The sequence below is a fragment of the Oryctolagus cuniculus genome, chromosome 18 (genome assembly GCF_964237555.1).
Source record: "Oryctolagus cuniculus chromosome 18, mOryCun1.1, whole genome shotgun sequence".
NCBI lineage: Eukaryota > Metazoa > Chordata > Mammalia > Lagomorpha > Leporidae > Oryctolagus > Oryctolagus cuniculus.
Window position 1 is genome coordinate 65826073 of NC_091449.1, and position 22745 is coordinate 65848817.

Sequence of the window (22745 nt, forward strand, 5' to 3'; positions counted from 1 at the left end):
AATAGGTATCACCAAGTTTAAAAATCTTGAGCGGGTTAGCCACGTGGTTACAACTGACGACTCAGAAAGGCACCTGCTCTGCCTGAGACACGCGTCTGCACCTTCCTGGTACCCATGCTCTGGAAACACGGGATTAGGAGACACCCCAGAAATCACCATTAGCAAACAGGGTGCAGTACCCTAAGAGACACAGAACACACTGTGATGAAGGATTTATTTCAGAAGTACGGTTGGTTCCATCTGGGGGGTGAACCAATGGAAAGGAAGACCTTTCTCTCTGTCTCTCTCTCTCTCTCTCTCACTGTCTAACTTTACCTGTCAAAAAAAATTAATACTATATACCACATTAATAAGAACACACAATATTCACATGATTATAAATGCTGAAAAACACCGCAGAATTGCTTGCACAATTTTGATGAAAAACACACCAAAGACAGACTTGGTGAAAGACCTTTTACCATGATAAGATGTTACACTGCAGTTGCGAAGCCAGCACCACATTTAATGGGAAACAGGCATCTGTACAGAGATCAGGAACAAACCCTCTCTGCTCCCACTCAACCCTGCGCGAGATACCAGCCAAAGCAACCAGTCAGAAACAGTTAATAAGAACTGGCAGGGAAGAGCCGTGAGGTCTCTCTCCACAGGATGCTCGGGGAAACGTGGTGCAACTAACTCAACAGTAACTCAGTTAGGGAGCACGGCACTTTAACACACAGAGATGAAATCAACAACGTGGTGGATACCACCCCCCCATAAGATGAAATACTGAACTTACCAAGCACTGAGCAGACCTACAGAAAGACAACCATGAACTCTCCTGGTAGACAAGGCTTCGGCTCTTGGATGGAGCAGTTACCCAGCACTGCAAAGCCCTTCTGAGCTCATCCCAGCAAGCATCTATGGCACTACAGGGAGCCCAGAGCCAGACCCTGCTGCACGGAAAACCTAGTTGTGGTGATGACATGCAGCATTCCCAGGTCACCAGGGCAAAGACTGACTTTTTAATAAAGGGAGCTGTAAGAAACAAGTGGCCGTTTAAGTAAAGAAAAACTTAGATCCATACTTCACACCATACACAAGAATAAACTCCAAACGGTTCAGGGACTTTCAAGTAAATGCAAGAAAGCAAACAAGTTCTAGAAGAAAACAAGGGTGAACCTCTTTTCCTTTGCTCAGTACAGTAAAAAGCTTTCTGGTTCTCAATATCCAAAGGCAACAATAACAACAGAAAGACAAATCTGACTATTTAAAACAACACTACCCGGTGAAAAACACTGTACATACAGTCAGAAAATGGCGACAAACTGGAGAAAGAGGCACAGCACACCTCACTGACCAAGGCTCTCATACTTAAAGAACTCTTAAACACAGTGACTAAACACCCCAAAGAAAAACATGGAAAAGAAATGAACAGGTAACTCACAATGAAGATTTTAAAATGGCCCTGAAACACAAAGTATTTAAACTCGCCCACGTGCACATCAAACCACACTGAGACGCCATCTGTCTGCTGTCAGGCTGGCCAGAGGAATGAGTGACAGAAAATGGTGCGGATGAGGCTTCCGTGAGAGGCACACTCAGACTGCTGGGGAGGCTGGCAGGTGCGCTCCCAGCCCTCTGGAAGGGAACACAGCAAGATCTAGCAATGCCACTTCCAGGAATTTAACCTGAACAAACACAGCTAACAAAAGTAAGATACAGACACAAGCTATTCACTGCTACAGTTCCTAATTACAAAAGGTTGCAAACAGGGGCCGGCACTGCGAAGTAGCGGGTAAAACCACTGCCTGTGCTGCCAGCATCCCACATGGGCGCTGGTTCTAGTCCCGGCTGCTCCACTTCCGATCCAGCTCCCTGCTGTGGCCTGGGAAAGCGACAGAATATGGCCCAAAGTCCTTGGGCCCTGCACCCGCCTGGGAGACTTGGAAGAAGCCCTGGCTCCTGGCTTCAGCTCAGCTCAGCTCGGGTTGTTACAGCCTTCTAGAGTGAACCAGTGGATGGAAGGCTCTCTCCCTCTCTCTGCCTCTGCGTCTCTCTACCTCTGCCTTTCAAATAAAATAAATACATCTATTAAAACAAGAAAAAAAAGGTTGGAACCAACTTAAACCATGCCTAAGCAGGGGCAGGCACTTGGCACAGTGCTGAAGACACTGGTTAGGACACCCACATCCTCAAACGGGTGCCTGGGTTCCAACCCGGCCCCATTCCAACTAGACTCCTGCTAACGGGCACCCTGGGAAGCAGCAGCGGGTGGCGCACATACTGAGTGCTTGGCACCGACACGGCGATCGGAACCACCGAGTACTGGGCTTCCAGGTTTTCTGAGAGTGAACCAGCAGGAAAGTAAAAAGGTGCTAAAAGGCACACTTACACGTACACTTAAGCGTAGACTGGTGGGTGGATCAACAGTGGCCACTCAGAGGGTGCAGCTGTATAAAGGGGACAGAAGCACTGTGCAAACAAAGTGACTCCAGGACACCTTTACAGGAGGACAGCGAAGGGCCACTGACGATCTGCAGCACGCTCTGCCTTCCATGTACACGCACGAGGGAATTCAAGAATAAACCAAACCGTGTGTTACCACAGGGGTGCGTGCAAGCCGGTGGACAGCAGGTGCGAGCCGGATGGCAAGCCCTGGTGTGAAGCTCTGCCTGTGCTAAAATCAGCCAGGTGGTGAGAGGAATCCATAGAGGAGCACACACTAACAAATGAGCCCATCTGTATTAAAATGAAAGAAAACGATTCTTTGTAACTCTGGAAAAACAACATGATGCTATGTAGTAGGGCCAGACAGAATGCACTCTGCAGAAGTATCGTCCTCTAGCTGCGGAATCTGCTATCCCCAAGGCTGTGAGTCAGCAATTCCAAAGCTGTTCAACAGTGCACAGGACAGAGCAGCTACGAAGACATCCTGCAGACAGCGAGTGCCGGGTTTCTCACTCGGGGAGTCACCAGCAAGAAGGAAAGCTCAAATGAACCCTGGTGGGAGGTGGCTCAGGCCCCAGCAGGAACGCACGGCTCCACCACACAGGCATGCATGCATGCAGACAAATACAGAAACAGGAACACAGCTCTGCCTGCCGGAGGGCCTGGGAACAACACCAGCACACGCAGGTTTTGGTTTCTAACTACTGTGCTGCACTGAAAGGAACAGAGCTGCCTGAGGAAGAAGGACGCGAGGGCTGGAGCACGCGCATTCATGAAGGCACATCGTGCAGTGCCACACGTGCTCAGAGGGAGGCAGACACACGCTGAGAAGACAGAGGCCACGAGAAGGGGCTCCCAACAGCCGACCTGGGACAATTCGAACAACAAATTAAATGGTGTGAATGAATTATAATCCAGAGTGAAATAAATACCCACGAGCCCACACTGATACCAGTAACTGAGTAAGCTGGAGAGAACAGACGGTACTTCCTTCTAGCAAACTTCCAGTTACCACATGCAGAAGGAAGAGGGAAACAGAGCGTCATCAGGCTCCTCAGTGGGCGGCATCACAGGCAGGAGCCACCAAGAGAAGCTGAAACCATGAGCAGAAGCTGAGAGACTCCATCTTCTCAGAGTGAACTTCCACAAGACACTGAGCAGCCACGCAGGGAAAACAGCAGCTGTCAGGGTGAGACCTGGCAGATGACAGCATGGCCCCAGGGAGCGACCTGTACCTGTCTCCCGCTAACCCCCCCGCTGCCGCCTATGGACCCTCCACTGCTGACCACGTGACACGCCTGGACCCTCCGGCCCCTCCACCACTGGCCAGGGCCACCTCCCCAGGCTGCTCCTACTCGGTGACCGAGCAGAGATGGTCTAGGGCAGGCTTGTCCCCACAGGGCTCTGTGCTCCCGTGACAGGAGACCGCAGCGCTGAGCACTCCCACCTCTCCCCACTTCCGTCCTCTCTCCTTCCCAGGCGCTGCCTTTCCCGTCAACCTCTCAGACACCTAATCCCGTCCTGGCACAGGCTGACGCAAGCTCATCAGATGAGGACAGTCAGCACCGCCGTAAAAAGGTGGAGGAAACTGAAGAATGACCCCCAATAGGGCACTGGGCAGACAGGGAACTAAGCACAGCTCGGGTCTTGGGCTGGGTTCTAGACCACAAGGCGGCCCTGACTAGGACGATGTCGGATCCCAGCTAAGTCTGCGCTCAGTCCACAGAGCTGTGCAGGTGCTAAGCTGGTTCTGAGGCTTGCTCTGTGTTCCTACGATGTTAACACCGGGGAAAGCTGGGTCTTACGGGCTCTCGGTTACGTGCTGTCTGTGAAGCTCTGTTGTAACGCTAAAATCATCTCACAGCAGAGGTTTGTTTCCAGAAACGCATAGGTAAGATCACCGTGAGGAAACATCAGATAAGCCCACACCAAAGGACAGTCTAAGAGGCCAGCAGCGTGTCCACGGAGTCCAGTTCAGAGCAAGAGGTCAGAGGGAGCCAAGGTAACCAAAAGCACATCGCTGGGCCTGGCTCCTGGGCCAGAAAAAAGCCAAGGGGCCAAGTGGCAGAATGAGAGTGGTGTGTGGCTTCATTGTGACACATGGCCAACGTGAACGCATTCATTCCAGTAACTACACGAGGGGAAGCCAGCCAGAGGGTATGAGAGAACTATTTCAGTAAACGTAAGATCACTTCTGAAAAAAAAACTGTCAAGCGGGTAACTACCTGAACCAAACATAGCAGACACAGCAGAGCACTGAGTTCAGAGGAGCGCGGAGGCCGGCTGGCCAGCAGCCCAGCGGCAGCAGGCTCCCGCGGAGCCCCGAGCGCCGTGTGGGTACTCATCACTGGGGTTCTGAGGGGAGGCTAGGAAGAACCAAAGGCCGACCGAGAAGCCGGCGTACCGACCTTGCCTGTGGCTTGTAGCTGTTGAGGATCTGGTAGGCTCTGAGCAGGTCGAGCTTGCCATGGCCTTGCTCAAACATGTTGACCCCAGGAAGCCTGCGGGCCGACGCTATCAGGGCCTGCTTCATGCTGGCAGGGTTCACCAGCTCACGCTTCTGGACTGTGCTGGGGGGAAGCAAACACAGGCTCGTTTTGTCTCAGTAACACAATGAACACCAGACCATCCCCAGCGGCAAACACGCAGCCTCCAATCCTGTTTCCCACCTAACGGAGCATCTTTGGTGGCGCCCACACAGGACACAGCCTTCCTGTGGTGCCTGCCTCAGGGCCGACTACCTGGTCCACATGGCTGTTCTGACCGGGACTGACGGGCCAGTCCTTGTTTATGCTAAGACATACTCTCCTAGAACGTCAGCTCACGTGACCACACAGGCTGCAGGAGGTGAGTGCAGGTGAAGGGGACAGGCCTGCTGGAAGGGGGAGACAGCTGGAGAAGAAAGAGCACCCAGACGGAGCCTGGGGAGGAGCTCGGGCAGGGGGCACAGGTCTCAGGGACTCCGGGGGGCCTGGCCTATTCTGTGTCTAGATCTGGAGGGTGTGTGGCACGGCTAGCCTTGGCGGAGAACACCTCAGAGCCCAGGGCAGACCCCAGGCCACCTCCAGAGTACTACGTGGCTGGGGCTCAGCCACACCGGCCTTAATCACCCGTTCCTGTAAATACAGATACATTTTAATCCCGAAATGGAGGGGTGAAATCAGCAGGCAAAGGAACACTCCCAAGTCCCCACATGCTTCTCCAGATGGTGTCTGATTTCTAAACAGGACACCTGGCACAGAGGAAGTACCGGGAGATAAAGGAGGATTAATTCTTAATGGGAGAATAAAAGAACTGCTGAAATCTATAGGTCAACAGTCTTTCCCTCCTCCTGCCCATAAAGCAAAATCAAAGGTTAGGTTCGGCTTCCTTGTTGCCTGGCTCCCACTGTGAGCTACTGTCAAGCCACAGAAGTGCTTCGCAACAGTCACTGTGGCATTTTAATCTGCTGCAGGAGGTGAGCAGAATGACAGGTTTCCTTGATGCTGAAAATACCTGTACTTGGGGATGGAAACACAGCCTCCGCGTCTCCCCACTCACAGCCCAGAGTTGTGATGGGCCCAGTGCTGAAGCCAGAACGCTCACTGCCTGCTAACAACCATGGCAGGATAGCAGTGAGGCAGTATCTCCACCCCCACTGGAAACAACAGGCTCTGGCTTCGGCCTGGTCCATTCCTGGCTGTTGTGGCCATTTGAGAAACGACTCAGCAAGTGGAAGAACTCTCTGTCTCTCCCTCTCTCTCTCTGCAACTTTGCCTTTCACATAAATAAAATAAAAACTTAAACCCCAACGGAACACGAGTGTAATGGGCAGCCCGCCCCTGCCCTGCACCTGCAGCTTGTGTTGGTTTACATGGCGCCCACACACACCCCACCTAACCAGAGAGCAAGGGCCTCCCCACTTTCACAGAAATGAAGACGCAGCACCACCCAACCACCAAGCCCAGTCTGGGCAGAGCAAACTCCGCTCCTGCTCTGCGGGCCTGAGTGCACCTGCCCTGCTGCTGGCCCTGCCGTCCCGAGGGAAACACTCACCTCACCAACAAGGTGACGGCACCTGCCACCACTGGAGAGGCGACACTGGTCCCCGAGAGAGCCCGGCACCCGCCTTTCACACCAGAACCCCGCACTCCAGCGCCATAGGTGACAACGTCAGGTTTCACACGGCCGTAGCCTCCTGGTAGTTCCTATGGATAAAAAGCAGCTCAGTTTCTACATTGCACACATTGGCCACAGGTGGTGAGGAGTGAACAAACTCGAGAGCAGAAGTGTGAGCGACTTAGCGACAGTGTCACCTCCGTGAGCTAGTGGCGTCACATCAAAATCCACTGTACTAGACACAAGCTTAGACAACGTGCAGAGAAGCACAGTCCTTGTAGTATGTGTTCTAACGGCCGGCTCAACAGCAAGGCTGTAAAGTAACTAAAAATAAATTCCAGTTCTGCTAAGCTGAAAGACTACAATGTGGCTGCTGGCTTATCACTAAGAGTAGACACTTCATTTCTAGATAAATTAACAATGAGAAATAACCTCAGAAAACCCAGAAGTGAAATGATCAATAGAAAAAACCAAACAAGTTTCTTTGCAACAGGAGTTTGTAAAGTTTTGTTTTTTGCCTACAGCTATTTGGGTACCTACAGCATCATTTGCCAGACACCCCCAGGCCTGGTTTACACGGAAAGCAGTACAGGGCATGACCGGATGCTCAATCTGCTGTGAAAAGGGAAATAAATTCCGAATGACGACGATAACTGCACAACTAATGTGGGCTAGGATTTTAATAAGTGCTCGCTTAAGCTTCCTGGAAACCAGGCAGAACACAAAGTTCAAGCAATCATGCATTGTCAGAACAGAGCACAGCAACTTCAGGTGTAACCCGTCCTGGCAAACATGAAAGCCATGTGGTCCACACGGGGGGCCGAGCGAGGACACCTGTCTCTCCAGGTGCCACTGAAAAGCAAGCTCCAGGGGCCCGTGCTGCAGCACAGCACGTAAAGCTCCACCCGAGATGCCGGTTCAGGACCCGGCTGCTCCATTTCCGATCCAGCTCCTGCTAGTGCAGCTGGGAAAGCAACGGAAGATGGCCCGAGTGCTGCGACCCCTGCATCCACGTGGAAGACATGGAAGAAGCTCTGGGCTCCTGGCTTTGGCCTGGCCCAGCCCCTGTCATTGAGACCATCCGGGTTAGTGAACCAGCAGACAGAAGTGCTCGTGCTTGCTCTCTCTCTCTCTCTCACTATCCCTTTCAAAAAACAAAAATTAATCTTAAAAAAAAAAAAAAAAAGCACAAAGCCCTTGGCAAAGGTCAAGGACAGGACACAGCTCAGGGACAGCACTGTCAGGGGAGCCAGAGACGCAATGGCAGCTGCACTATCTCTGGGTGCAGGGATGAGAGGACACACACTCAGCCTGGGGCTGCCTGGGGCTGCCTGGCACACAGAGTGAACTTCAGCCCAGGGTGTCAGGTCAGTGGATCCAGCCGAGAAGGGATCTGAGTGCACGAGTCTGTGTGGGGCTGACTCAGGGGCAGTGGAGAGCTGACACGGCCCAGTCCTACGGCCCAATAGAAGGCCACGGCCCAGAGTGCTGCCCTTGTGGACAAGGCCCACAGTGTGCCCAGGAAGTCGTGAATCTCTGTGGGGATTTATCCGAGACCCCAGGCTGGGCACCTGTCAGCTTAGGGCACCAAGAAATAATCTCATCTAAAACACCAGGGACAGGTGCCACTGTCAGCCGCCTGAGCTCCACCCTGAGGGAGCACCTGATTTTTTAAGCAAATCTGGTTTTGATGGGTAAAGAAGGGTGAATCAGCTGCACAATCAGAGCTCAAGCAGCTGAACTATTACCTTGTTGGAATTGTTTTATTCTATCCAGCTAAATACAATTACTTCCATGTTAGCAGAGTTAATAATAAAACGTTCATATTGGCCTCTCCCCTTTTTTTTTTTTTTTTTTTTTTTTTTTTGACAGGCAGAGTGGACAGTGAGAGAGAGAGAGACAGAGAGAAAGGTCTTCCTTTTGCCGTTGGTTCACCCTCCAATGGCCGGCGTGCTGCGGCCAGCGCACCGCGCTGATCCGATGGCAGGAGCCAGGTGCTTCTCCTGGTCTCCCATGGGGTGCAGGGCCCAAGCACCTGGGCCATCCTCCACTGCCTTCCCGGGCCACAGCAGAGAGTTGGCCTGGAAGAGGGGCAACCGGGACAGAATCCGGCGCCCTGACCGGGACTAGAACCCAGTGTGCCGGTGCCGCTAGGCGGAGGATTAGCCTAGTGAGCCACGGCGCCAGCCACTCTCCTTCTTCTTAAGGCAAAAACAAAACAAAAACAAAAACAAAAGCAAAAATCCACCTCAAAGGAGGGCCACCTGTCCTCCTTCTAGCTAGGACCCGGAAGCATGCAGCCGACGCACCAGAGAGTGAGTCGGCCAGCAACAGAAGCAGAACCGGGAACAGCTGAGACGCACCCCGCTGCCCAGGCGGCAGCCGTGGGCCTCCAGAGTTAGGGTGCAGAAAGGGCCAGGTGTCAGCCACTCGTGGTGAACACGAGGGGCAGTCTACCTCAGAAGGCGGCTCTGACACACTCGGCGCCGGGAGCCATGAGAAACCAACAGAGAAGCGTACCCAGGTGGTCATTCCCCTGGAGGAGAAGCGGGCGATGTTGTCTTCAAAGTCAATGCCGCCCACGCCAATGACGTCCATCTGATCAGCAGGGTTATTCAGAGTGCTAAATGGAGACACAAAAATCAAGAGAAGAAAAATCATTTGAGCTGCGTAATTCCAACAGGGGAAGCACTCCCAGCAAAGTCTCAGACTTCATGGGGTCTTGGCCTGCTGCCCCCCACCCCCCCCCGCCACAGTGGCCCTGTGGAGGGGCCTGCTCCCCGCCTCCTTCACGCCGGCCTCCTGCTGGATGCCCCTTCTTCCTTCTCCCCGGCCAGTCGTCACACTCCGGCCCAGCTCAGCACACTTCTCCCCACACGACGCAGGCTTTACAGATCTGCCTGTGACTTGAACCTCGCAGGACTTAAAGCCAGCACAATTCTCCACGTAATCACACATTCTCACACCACTCTGCCACTGTTCCCAGACTCATCTTGCTTCCTCGACTGGATGAAACATTTCTCTGGGTAAAGCCACCATCTTACAATGTTGGCATCCTATACCAGCTCCCTGCTATTGGCCTGGGAAGAACAGCAGAAGACAACCCAAGTGGTTGGACTTCTGCCACCCACACGAACACCTGGATGAAGCTCTTGGCTCTTGGCTCCTGGCTCCGGCCTGGCCCAAGCCTTGCAGGGGAGTGAACCACTAGATGGAAGATCTCTCTCTGTCTCTCTCTTTAACTCTGATTTCAAATAAATAACCTTTTTAAAAGGAAGAAGAAAGATTGGGGCCAGTGCTATAGCGCGGCGGGTTAATGCCCTGGCCTGTAGTGCCAGCATCCCATGCGGGTGCCGGTTTGAGACCCGGCTGCTCCATTTCTGATCCAGCTCTCTGCTGTGGCCTGGGAAAGCAGTAGAAGATGGCCCAAGTCCTTGGGCCCCTGCACCCATGTGGGAGACCTGGAGGAAGCTCCTGGCTCCTGGCTTCAAATCAGCACAGTTCCAGCCACTGCGGCCAATTGGGGAATGAACCAGTGGATGGAAGATATTTCTCTCTCTCTCTCTCTCTGCCTCTCCTCTCTCTGTGTGTAGCTCTGACTTCCAAATAAATAAATAAATCTTTAAAAAAAAAGAAGAAGAAGAAACCATATGCACACATTGCATCCCCCCACCCCCACCCCGCCGTGGCCCTGTGGAGGAAGGCAGACGCTTTCAACTGACCTCCTGTGGCGTGCTCCACCCTCCTCCCAAGGACCCGGGCAGCTACCGTTCCTTTCACCTGGAGCTCCTTGGAGGAAAGATGCAGGATGCCAGGGAAAAATCAAGTGCACTACATGTGCAAACTATAGTGGCTTAAATAATGACAAAAACGCTCAGACTGTAAGCCAAAACAAGGTGGGGACAATCACTGTATTCCTAAAGTGGTACTTAGGAAATCTGTACTCCTTAAATAAACGGAGTCTTTGGGGAAAAAAAGGAGAGCAGAGCTCAGTAGCAAATGTGCTGGCCCTGCAGACTCAGAGGGCCCAGGGTGCAGGACCCAGAAAAAGATGCCAGCAAGAGGCACTGGGCGGACACGCGCCTTTTCCAGATGTCCTGACAGGGGCACGTTGCTGCCCTCCAACTCCAGAAAAAAGCAGACCTCCTGGGGCCCAAGGAGTGACAGCGACTGTTAGAAACAGGCTGCTGTGACCCCTGCCACTTCCCACTGCTACCAGAGACAGGAGGCAGACGCCCGGTATGTGTGGCGCCCAAGTCCCCAGTCAAGCTGGAGCCATGGGCTTCCTCTCCAAGCTTCCTTCTGTAATGTGCCGTGCGATCACGCTCTGGTGACTGCCACACGAGCCTCAGGGTCGCAGACGGGCACTGCACTCCTGACTGCACGTGGAAGAGCGGGCAATGCAGCCAGGTGTGCCGAGACGCTGCAGCAGCAGGCACAAAGCCGGGGCCAGAGACACGCACGGTTCCCACTGCAGACACGGGGACACCAGGGCTGAACACGACACGCACGGGGTAGTGGGAAGCAGAGTGAGGCGACAGACTTCGGCTGGAGTTAAACCACGGCCCGTGGGCTACTCTGTTCTGGTAAATACAGTTTTACCTGAACACGGGCATACTCCTAAGCACATCTCCACGGCTGCTTGCACAGTATGACAGCCAAGGTGAGCAGTTAACACGGAGGGCTCTGACCTCTGTGTTCTACCTTCACCTCACAATTGCCATGCACTCGGGCCTCGTGCCATCCCCCGCCCATCCCCGTCCCTGTGACAGGAGTGACGGGAAGGAAGCCAAGGCTCAAAGAAGCGAAGGGCCCCCAGCCTGGGCGGGGCCCCACAGCAGACCCCATGGCTGACCCCACGGCAGACCCCAATGCAGACTCCACGGCTGACCCGCCAGACCCCACAGCTGACCCCACAGCTGACCCCACGGCTGACCCCACGGCTGACCCCACGGCTGATGCCACACCAGACCCCACTGCTGACGCCACAGCTGACGCCAACCAGACCCTGCGGCTGATCCCACGGCTGACCCCATGGCAGACCCCACAGCTGACCCCACGGCTGACCCCCATGGCAGACACCATGAGTGACATCACGGCTGACCCCACGGCTGACCCCCCACGGCAGATGCTGTGACTGACATCATGGCTGACCCCACAGCAGACCCATGGCTGATGCCACAGCTGACCCCACGGCTGACCCCACTACCACACCCCACAGCTGACCCACCAGACCCCACAACTGACCCCATGGCTGACGCCACAGCTGACCCCACAACCACACCCCACGGCTGACCCACCAGACCCCACAACTGACCCCACGGCTGACGCCACAGCTGACCCCATGGCTGACGCCACGGCTGACCCCACAGCTGATCACACAACTGACCCCACGGCTGACACCATGACTGACCCACGCCTGATCCCACGGCTGACCCCACAGCTGACATCACGGCTGACTCCACGGCAGACCCCACGGCTGATGCCACGCCAGACCCCATGGCTGACCCCACAGCAGACCCCACAGTTGACCCCACGGCTGACCCCACAGCAGACTCCACGGCTGACCCACGGCTGACCCCACGGCTGACCCAGCTGGATGTGCTCAGTGAGAAGAGTAAGCAGAGGAAGACGGGCGAGAAAACACTGACCACTGAGGGGCTCCGCACGTGAGGGCCGCTCCAGGGGGGAGAAGAGGCAAACCAAAGGACTGAAAAAAAACTGGACAGAATGACTCAATACCTGGCGCTTTTAAAGAAAGAACTACGTGAGTTCCTGCCACTCGTTCCGCTGTAAACCGCGGAACACGTTACTAGCGCCACAGTGGAATCCGAGGGGAGAGGGGACAGGCGCACGGCCGAGCCGTCACCTGCAGAAACGGGACGGCCAACCCCACGTTCTCCGCCCACAGCCACATCCGCTTCACAGAGCTGAACCTCACCCTCAGCTCATTCCCAAGGGGTCCCAGCAAGACGCAGTGCGTGTGTCCACCTGGTGACACGCACACACCCACCCTCTGTGAGCAGACACGCAGGGTGCGGGAGGGCTGCGGTCTCTCCCGTGCCTGTCTCACGGCAGGCTGAGCACACACGCTGCCATCCCCCTGTGGGAGGCCTCACACCCTCACAGCTGTTCTGAGCACTCAGCAAGGACAGTGAGAAATACCCACCTACAGAGGCCCAAGACCTCACCTGTGCTACCTAGAGACCACCTCAGAGCTGCGGGGAGAGGCCTGGTCACCAACCACACAGGTCATTGCGGTGACTCTCGTGAGCAGTGTTACACATCGTACGCTACTTCAATTCCCCGTTACGTGCTCAGTACAAAGGTGCCCTTCTGCCAGTGTTGTGGTATAGCAGGTAAAGCCGCTGCCTGCAGTGCCAGCAACCCATATGGGCACCGGTTCGAGACCCAGCTGCTCCACTTCTAATCCAGCTCTCTGCTGTGGCCTGGGAAAGCAGTAGAAGATGACCCAAGTCCTTGGGCCCCTGAGCCCACGTGGGAGACCCGGAAGACGCTCCTGGCTCCTGGCTTCAGATCAACGCAGCTCCAGCTGTTGCGGCCAATCGGGGAGTGAACCAGCCGATGGAAAACCTCTCTCTCTCTGCCTTTCCTTCTCTCTGTGTGTAATTCTAACTTTCAAATAAATAAATAAATCTTCAAAAAAAAAAAAAAAGGTGCCCTTCTGTTAACAACACTGCTCTGTGCCCCCCCCCCCATCCTCTTGGTCGACTCCTGAAGCGCCTCAGTTGCCCTGGCCCTCGGCACCTGCACCCTGGTGTGCGCTGTGCCTGAGATCAGCTGTGCCCACTGGTTTCCCACAGCAAGGCAGGGCCCTCACCTGCCCCTCCCCCGTGCCTGGTGCGCAGCTGAGTCAACACCGTGGCATCTGCTCAGCCCCAGCAGACTGACTCTGCTTTTGGGGGTGGGGCATGGAGGGTGGAAATTAGAATAAAAACTTCAAGCCTCTGAATTACTATTTACAGCGAAGTTCTTTTTTTTTTTTAATTAAACAGAAAGAAGCTGACCTTGAGCTGACAACTGCTGAGCCGGTGAGGAGCACCTGTGTGTTCTCAAGGTAGAAACGCCCATGACACAGAGTCTCAGCCAGCCAGCCAGGTAATCCCCCGGCAGCGCGGCAGCTACTTACCCATAGAGAGGCCCGTCATTGCCAATGGCAGAGACCATGATCACGTTGTTGGCTGTCAGCTCCCACACCTACAAAGCCAGCAAGCATTTACTTCAAGTACACCACTTTCAAACAATCAACAGTAACTGTCCAAAAAACCTCTCGACTTCTAAAAACAGCTCTACAGAGAAGAGCAGCTCCCTGAAACGCAGCAGTGGCCAGCCCAGAGGCAGGAGGCGGGAAGGAGCGCGGGTGGGGACACACCAGACACAGGGGTGTGCAGTGCAGAGCAGGCTGGCTCCCCGGCCACGTTCAGGGAAGAAGGACCCACAATGCCTCACACGCCCCTCATAAACACAGCTCCCGGCCTCCAACCCACTGGGCGTGAGACACCAAGTCACGAAAATTCACGTCATTGCCCATCTGTTAGGAGGAGCAACCCCCCTGGAGCTAGAACAGGGGCAAGCTGGAGGCGGCAGCCACAGGCCGGCCCTGGCGAGCAGCCGCGACCGACCTTGTCGACGAAGGGGTGGTCCATGAAGTCGGGGCCGCCGATGCTGAGGTTGAGCACATCGATCCTCTTTAAGATGGCGTAGTTGAAGGCGTCCAGAAACCACGAGGTGTAGGAGACCTAGTTACGTCAAAACAGTGCTTTCAGTGTTTCAGCGAGCATTTCCAACTGCTGGGACCGTTATTTCTACGGCACAACAGGACTCTTCAAAGCAAGAAACATGTCCCAGCACGGTTCTCGTTAACTTCAAGCACACTCTGGGTGTACGACGCCACATCCAGAAACCCTGAGTCTCTGGAGCCGAACCCGGCAAAGGGGATCTGTGCCCTCCGGGCGCAAGGCGCAGCTCCTCACTAGCAGGATGTCTCCCTGCACAGAACCTCACCTTCCTGCCAACCTCGCAGCCAGGGATTTACCCTAAGACACTTCCATCAACGCCCTGTGTTTGTCCAACACGCCTGCTTCCCACACAGGCGGAAAGATAAACAGCACCAGGAGCAGCCCACAGCCTCATTTCTCTCAAGCTAACGCTACCCCTCTCCCTAGAGGTTAAATCACTCCCTGAATCTCCACTTAGTTCTCTCTCATACTAAATGAAGCTGACAGCAGGACGAGAAGCAATGCAATGCTTAAGAACTGCTTTTAACAGACTTCTAAAACTAAGACTCCGCATTCGTATTTGCTTACACAGACAAAAGAAATCCTACGAAGGAGATAGAAGAAATGAAGAAAAATATGATACACATAGAGTGAGCGAATAATCTTCTGGGTGGGGACAGGCTGGCAGACTGTCTTTTTTTTTTTTAAGATTTATTTATTTAAAAGGCAGAATTAAAAGAAAAAGAAAAAAGGCAGAGTTACAGAGAGGGACAGACAGAGAGGTCTTGCATCTGCTGGTCCACTCCCAAATGGCCACAATGGCTGGAGTTGGACCAGTCTGAAACCAGGAGCCAGGAGCTTCTTCCAGGTCTCCCTTGGGCCATCTTCCACTGCTTTCCCAGGCTCATTAACTTTTGACTGGCAGATACACTGCTCAAAGATATCAAAATTCTCCCAGAAGGGCCAGCATCGTAGCGTAGTGGGTATGGGTAGTGAGTATGCTGGACACTCCACGTCTGACAGAAGTTCCACCACACCACAATGCCGGCCCTTCTGAGAGACTTTGATATCTCTGAGCAATGTATCAGACGATCAAAACTGCATGTAAAATATAGACAGGTAACAGTACCCTCGGGCCGGTGCTGCGGCTCACTAGGCTAATCCTCCGCCTGCGGCGCCGGCACCCTGGGTTCTAGTCCCGGTTGGGGCGCCGGATTCTGTCCCGGTTGCCCCTCTTCCAGGCCAGCTCTCTGCTGGCCCCGGAGTGCAGTGGAGGATGGCCCAGGTGCTTGGGCCCTGCACCCACATGGGAGACCAGGAGAAGCACCTGGCTCCTGGCTTCAGATAGGCGCAGCCCACCGGTCGCAACACGCCAGCCATAGCGGCCACTTGGGGGATGAACCAACAGAAAAAGGAAGACCTTTCTCTCTGTCTCTCTCTCTAAATCTCTGCCTGTCAAAAACAAAAACAAAACAAAACAAACAAAACCACCAACAACAGTACCCTCTTCCCCTTCCCACGAAGTTTCCAAGTCAAGAGCGAGGGAAGAAAGGTTGTAAATGCACGTGACCCGGCATGACGTCAGGTGCTAGAGCTCAGTAACAGTCCCAACCCTCAGGGTGAGGAGCACAGTCAATACACACACGCACAAGGAGTCTACCAGTGAGACGTGGCCAAGGAAACACCGAGGCCTGTGCGAGCCTGGGCACGAGGAAGCGGTGTGGAAATCGGGCCATCACTGCACACAGTGACCTCCAAGTGGGGTCTCGAGGGCCAGGTCAGGCCGACAGAGGGAGAAGAGCAAAGCACACGAAAGGCAGGGCGGAGCGGAGAGGCAGTGGGGCACGGGCGGAGCGGAGAGGCAGTGGGGCACGGGCGGAGCGGAGAGGCAGTGGGGCACGGGCGGCACCGCAGCGGCTCAGCGTCGCTGACGTGCGTGGCTTGGGAACAGGCGTGATTGGAGACTGTGGACTCCAAAGGCTGCCACAGCCTCACAGCTCACGGCAAGGGCCTCAGGTGGTCACGACTCACACACCAGAGTGTCTGTTGTTCAGTGAACAGCAGGAGTCACTGTGCACTGACTCCCCATGCAGGACCTCTGCCCTCAATGAGTTGTACTATGAGAATTAACTGTAAAACTTGTTCTCAAGCAGTTTATTGCTGAAATCTTTACTTAGAATAGAGTTGGTCGTCTGTGTAAAAGTGTTTGCTTCAAAGGCAGAGTGACAGAAAGTGGCGGAGAGAGACAGACCTTCCGTGCACCAGTTCACTCCTCAGATGGCAGGGAGCGGGATCGGAAGCAGCAAGGACCCAAACCAGTACTGTGATGTGCAATGTGGACATGCCATGCAGCAGCTTACCCCACTGTGTCACAACACCTGCCCCAGTGCAGTACCGCTCCTCTGCACATCCCAATACCCACTCTCCAAAGTTGCAGGGATCCTCAGAACACCTACCTGATTATTGGTAAAGACCCTGAAAATATGAAGCTCTGCATCTGGAGCAAATCCTTGGCACTCCCGCATACTGGCTATCACACCTGCCACGAATGTGCCATGGCCCAACCCTGTTACCCGGACAGGAAAACAAAAACAAAACAAACCAATTCCATAAAAGACAGCTGACCACGCATGCAACAGGCAACACTCCAGCCCCCCACTTCTGGGACCATGCTCCCTGAGGCCTGCACAGAGGGCCTCAGCCAGGTCCCACTGCCCTCTGCATGGTTTGCCCTGCACAGGAGCTGCTCCATGGTCTGGCCGTCCTGTTCTCCTCCACACGGGAGGTTCTCACCAGGCCCTCCCTCCAAAACTCTTATTTCCCATGTCCTCTGAGATATCCAAAAGAGCTTCTGCCATCTCAAAAGGCAGAGTAACAGCCAGGGTTTGTCCAAGTATCTGCTGAATATAACCTGTGGGCTCTAGGAAGCCATCAGAGGAAGGCAGGGCCGCCCTGCATCCACCACGTCCCCACCACCGGGCTGGGACCCACCGTCGTCCAGCGTTCGCTCGTTGGTCCAGTTGGTTCTCTCCTTCACATTTTTGAAGTGGGGATGCTTCTCACTCAGCCCAGTGTCAAAAACAGCAACTCTCACATTAGCACCTTATTCCAAAAGAAAGCAACAACAATCACACTCAGAGAAATCACCTTCCAAATTTCGTCTATAAAATTAATTACTAGGGGCACATCTGGCTTAGTAGTCGGAAGTCCCGAATCTCACACTAGAGTTCTGGGATATAGCCCCTGGCTCTGGCCCTGACTCCAGCTTCCTGCTAATACAGACCTCAGCATGTACTAGTGATGACTCAAGTCGCCTGTGCTGAGTTCCTGGCTCCCAGCCTCAGTTCAGCTAAGCTCTGGCCATTGCAGACATTTGGGGACGAACTCAGCAGATGGGAGCTCAATCTGTGTGTTCGCCTCTCAAAAAAGAAAAAAAAATTCCTCTGTAGGACCCACAGAAAATGACAAGTCACAAAGACCAAAGCCTGCCCAGAAAGCAACAGGGTGTGTCAGATGCTCCAGGCGCCTGCTCGGCTGAACCAGGACTGAGAGAGGGGGCGGCTGGGGCACTGGGGAAGCGTCTGAACAGGGTGTGAGCTACACAGGGGCTACCGTCTAACACTTGGGAAGGAAGCACTGCTCCCAGCCAGGTGCTCCGTGAGGCTGACTCCCCTCTCAGTGCAGGCGTCCATCCCCTGTCTCCTGGGGGTCCCCTGAGCACAAGCTGCTGCCAACAGGACATGGGAACTCTTCCTACTCCTGGCAAGGACGGTTCACTTAACACTGCTCAGCAGGAACAGCGACGCAAGCAACACTCAGGGTTGACCACAGTTTAAAGAGAATCACGGGGCCCACGCTGTGGCACAGCGGGTAAAGCTGCCGCCTCCAGTGCCAGCATCCCATATGGGGGCCGGTTCTAGTCCCGACTGCTCCTCTTCCCATCCAGCTCTTTACTGTGGCCCGAGAAAGCAGTGTGAGATGGCCCAAGTCCTTGGGCCCCTGCACCCGCGTGGGAGTCTCAGAAGAAGCTCCTGGCTCCTGGTTTCAGATCAGCACAGCTCCGGCCACTGTGGCCAACTGGGGAATGAACCAGTGGATGGAAGATATCTCTCGCTCTCTCTCTCTGCCTCTCCTTCCATGTGTAACTCTGACTTTCAAATAAATAAATAAATCTTTAAAAAAAAAGAGTACATGAAGTGACTTATAGATCCTCATTAAAGTCCTCTGTACACAGGTAGAAAGCTTCAAAATTGTACAATGAACCATCAAGAATATTGATACAGTTTTATAGACAAAACACTAGGAAATCAATTTACCATTCACAATATAGAATTATGGAAAAAAAGAACACAATTGTTTCACCAGATAGAGTCCAAGGTTATTAAAAGTCTGCTATGCAAACCTTAAGTTGAGAAACATGTACAGTGGATTTACATGGTCTTAAAAAACTAAGTACAATGTAAAAATTAAATTGTTTTCCCTCATTCCAAATGGGAGAGGAACCGACAGCATCTTACCCCAGATCTATGCAGTCTGAAGCAGAATTTAAATGTTTAGCACAAAGAAAACTGAGAAAGTTTTAGTCCTGTGAGCCGCGCTCTTCATGAGATGCACACTGCCTCATTTTGAACATTCAGAAGCTGTGCAATCAGAAACAGGCCGCTCCCTCCATGGCACCGCCGCACCTTCACTGGCTTCTCACCTGAGCGCCATCGCGCACGTTCTGAACGCCACCCGGGAAACAGAACGAGCTTTTCTACAATAATGAGTCACTGCAGATACTGGCCCCAAGCCACTGGCAGCAATGTGCCATACGACTGCCTGCTGCATTTGGAACTCTGGAGTGGCTGCCTTGTGGCACTGCGGGTTAGGCTGCCGTCTGCGGTGCCGGCAACCCGTGTGGGAGCAGCACCGCGCGCCAGATGCTGCTCTTGTGACCCAGCTCTCTGCTTACACATCTGGGAAAGCAGCAGCGATGGCCTGGGGCTTGGGACCCTGTCAGCACATGGCTCCTGGCTTTGACCTGGCCTACACCCGGCTGTCACAGCAATTTGGGGAGTGAACCAGCAGGTGGAAGATCTCTCTCTCTCTCTCTGTCTAACTCTGTCAAATATATAAATAAAAAAAGAAATTCTAGAAAACATGTAGAAAGAAACACAGATAACTTGCACTAACAGCTGGCTAAGGTAATGACCACAAATCCTATTCTCACACAGCACTGCTGTACTGTCTCTAAAACAACTGCCGCTTTCTAAACTGCGCACACGGAACTGGAAACCGTCTGATTTGGGGGTACAAACGCTTCCCTGGTGACTGTGGGGCTTGTTACTCTCAATAGTAACACCAGCAGGAGGCAGTCCGTTCATCTAAACGTCAGTCATCCCAGTGTTATGTGCTCACGTATCGCAGAGAAGCTGAAGGGCAGGGGCTAAGGGAAGCAAAGGGAAGCCACAGTCTCTGAGTCAGGAGACCTGGGCAGACACCAGATACTGGAACAACCTGGGACGCCCCGGGGCGACAGCAGCGGGCTGGGCTCTGACGGCCAGGACAGACACCCCACCAGGACAAGACGAGCACTCTCCTGTGACCCTCAGTAGGGGGCGTCCCTGTAGTGCTGACTGGCAAGTATGGCGGTGGCTGAGTCACTGCTCACACAGGGCACCAATCCCAAGTCACAGACTGATTTTCACGAACCTGCTCAAAACCAGGCCCAAGTTTAAATTCGATCCCTTTCCTGAGATACCAGAGACACCTGCAGGGCTATGTGCCAGCTCAGGTTACAAGTAGTGCAGTTTGTTCACTGTATGTTACTAAGAGAAATGCTCCAATCTGCCACTTCTGATTTCAGAAATGATAATAAAAGACAAGAATGATTCAGTCAGAAAAAGCCCCGGAAACAGATGCCCAGCGTGGTGGACCATCCCCAGGCCAACAGAAAGCAAGAAGATGACGCAGAGCCCCAGGCCCCAGCAGGCAGGCTCCGTGCGCGCCCGCCTGCACGCCGTGTCACACACCTGTGTAGCCCATCTGCCAGAGCACGTCTGCCTGCAGGGTCTGAGCCACCTGGCGGGGAATGGCTCTCAGCAGCCGTCGACTCGAGTGCCTTCCGGTGGCGTGCCAGAAGCCGGAGCCCAGGGAGAGGCTCGCCCTCCGCAGAGGACGTGACGACTGCCACTTCTGGCCCCAGCGGGTTTCGTTGCAGGGCACGACGGGGTCAGCTAGGGTGAAGGAAGACAACGGTGAACGGAAGAACACACACACGGCACCCGGCTGTCAGCAGACGGTCACCTGATCTCAAGGCAGAGCCATGTTCTCCCTTTTCTGGGAGAATCGTCTCAGTGCAGTCCTAACTACAGGGTATTACTTAGTCATATAATTCCCAGATAGTTCTTTAAACCTGTTTAACCACGGTAAATCAGTAAAGAACGACAAAATGACTGTTTAAGAACTTAAGCCAACTGTGACATTAAAACCAAAGAAAAACCTGGCTTTCATCATCAGTTTGTTCTCACTGATGAAGAAGGGGAAAAACAGATTCAGGAAAACTGCTACTAACCAATCACGAAGTTTTACAGTCCTAGATTTCTGGAGAGGAAAACCCATGATATATAACCCACTGAATACATCTCTGGTCATATATCAAAGGACCTTTTAAAAAAGTGGACACTGGCGAAGAGATTTCACAAATAAGACCAGTGTAAGCAAACAATGAAGGATAGAATTAAAAGGGAGAGTATGATCCTGCGGGGGAAGCAGGACACACAGCAGACTCTCCTGCCTCAGAATCAACCCTTGGGACATTCGGATCTGGCTAAAAGGTCCATGAGAGTCTCACAGGCATGGGAAGCCATGACACGGTGGCAAAAAACAATCTAAATGAAAGATCCTGGTGAACAAGACCCCAGCAGAAGGAACAGGCCATCAAGGAGGGAGGCGCCTTTCTCTGAAGGGAGGCAGGAACCTCCACTGTGATACAGCCTTGACTAAACAAGTTCAGAGTCGGTGAACTCAAGGGGCTTCCATAGCCTAGACAGCTCATAGCAAGAGTCTCAGGTGATTGCTGACATCATAAATAAGAGTGCCAATTGTTAAATCAACCACGGGAGTCACTGAGTACAGGCTCCCCAGGCAGGATCTCTGTCCTTAATGTGTTTTACTATGAAACTTAAAAACAACACTACTAGTCGAACAATGCCCTATACCTTGTGCGGTTGTGTGAGTGCAGCCTGTTGAAATCCTTGCTTAGTGTATACTAAGTTGATCTTCTGTATATGAAGGTAATTGAAAATGAAACTCGATGAAGGGCAGGATGGAAGAGGGAGTGGGAGAGGGGAGGGCCACGTGAGGGGGGGAGGTTGGGGGGGGAGCCACAACAATACAAAAGTTGCACTTTGTAAATTCACATTTATTAAATTAAAAAAAAAAGAGCTTATGGGGGGGGAAAGTCATTGTAATTCATAAACTGTACTTTGGAAATTTATATTTATTAAATAAAAGTTAAAAACAAAAGTGGACACTGGGGGGCGGGGCTGTGACACAGGTTAACTCACTGCCTGTGACGCTGGCATCCCACACGGGCGCCAGTTCGACTCTCAGCTGCTCCATTTCCAATCCATTCCCTGCTGATGCTGCAGGGGAAAGCAGTGGAAGACGGCCGAAATCCCTGAGCCCATGCCACCCTCATGGGACACCCTGAGGGCCCGGCTCCTGGCTTTGGTCTGACCTAGCCCAGGCCGTTGCAGCCATTTGGGGAGTAAACCAGACAATGGAAGGTCTGTCTGTCTCTCCTTCTCTCTCTGTAACTCTGCCTTTCAAACAAACAAAGTAAGGGGCTGGCGATGTGGGGTAGTGGGTAAAGCTACCGTCTGCAGTGCCGGCATCCCATCTGGGCACTGGTTCAAGATCTGGCTGCTCCACTTCCAATGCAGCTCCCTGCTAATATGCCTGGGAAACCAGCAGAGGATGGCCAAGTCCTTAGGCCCCTACAACCACTTGAGAGACCTGGATGAAGCTCCTGGCTCCTGGCTTCAGCCTGGCTCAGTCCTGGCCTTTGTGGCCATTTGGGGAGTGAACCAGCAGATGGAAGATCTCTCTCTGCCTCTCCCTCTCTGTATGCCTGCCTTTCAAATAAAATAAATAAATCTTTTTAAAAAATTAATTAAATCCTTAAAAAAATGTACACTGGACTCAACAACCTCATCTACTAGAATTCCACCTTTCAGAAACAAAAACAGAGGAGTGGGGAGGGGATTCTGGGGCAGAGCTACTCTGCGATCCTGACTTATGGACGCAGGCCTTGCTCTACACTGCTGCCAAAATCTGCCAAGCTGTACTCTTAACAGGATGAATCTTACTATCTGCAAATTCATGTTATTTTGAGGGGGAAAGAAAGACCTTTTCCTTTATCTTTCAAAGCTCACGTTGTAACAAGAACAAATCACTACGAGGAGGCTGGAGCAGACAGTGCCGAGGGAG

General features: G+C 53.2%; 1 protein-coding gene across 4 annotated transcripts in view; it reads right to left on the reverse strand.

The window, feature by feature from the left end:
• The window catches only part of MBTPS1 (membrane bound transcription factor peptidase, site 1), a 65459-nt gene that overhangs the window by 22653 nt on the left and 20061 nt on the right, over positions 1–22745 (reverse strand). For all 4 annotated transcript variants that reach the window (XM_051847327.2, XM_070062808.1, XM_051847331.2 and 1 more), the window contains 8 exons: positions 20285–20488; positions 17262–17372; positions 16727–16836; positions 14175–14291; positions 13682–13749; positions 9052–9154; positions 6469–6620; positions 4842–5003 (listed from right to left, as the gene is read on the reverse strand). In XM_051847327.2, the coding sequence (XP_051703287.2) occupies positions 4842–5003; positions 6469–6620; positions 9052–9154; positions 13682–13749; positions 14175–14291; positions 16727–16836; positions 17262–17372; positions 20285–20488 (1027 nt within the window). The remainder of the gene's footprint in view (positions 1–4841; positions 5004–6468; positions 6621–9051; positions 9155–13681; positions 13750–14174; positions 14292–16726; positions 16837–17261; positions 17373–20284; positions 20489–22745) is intronic.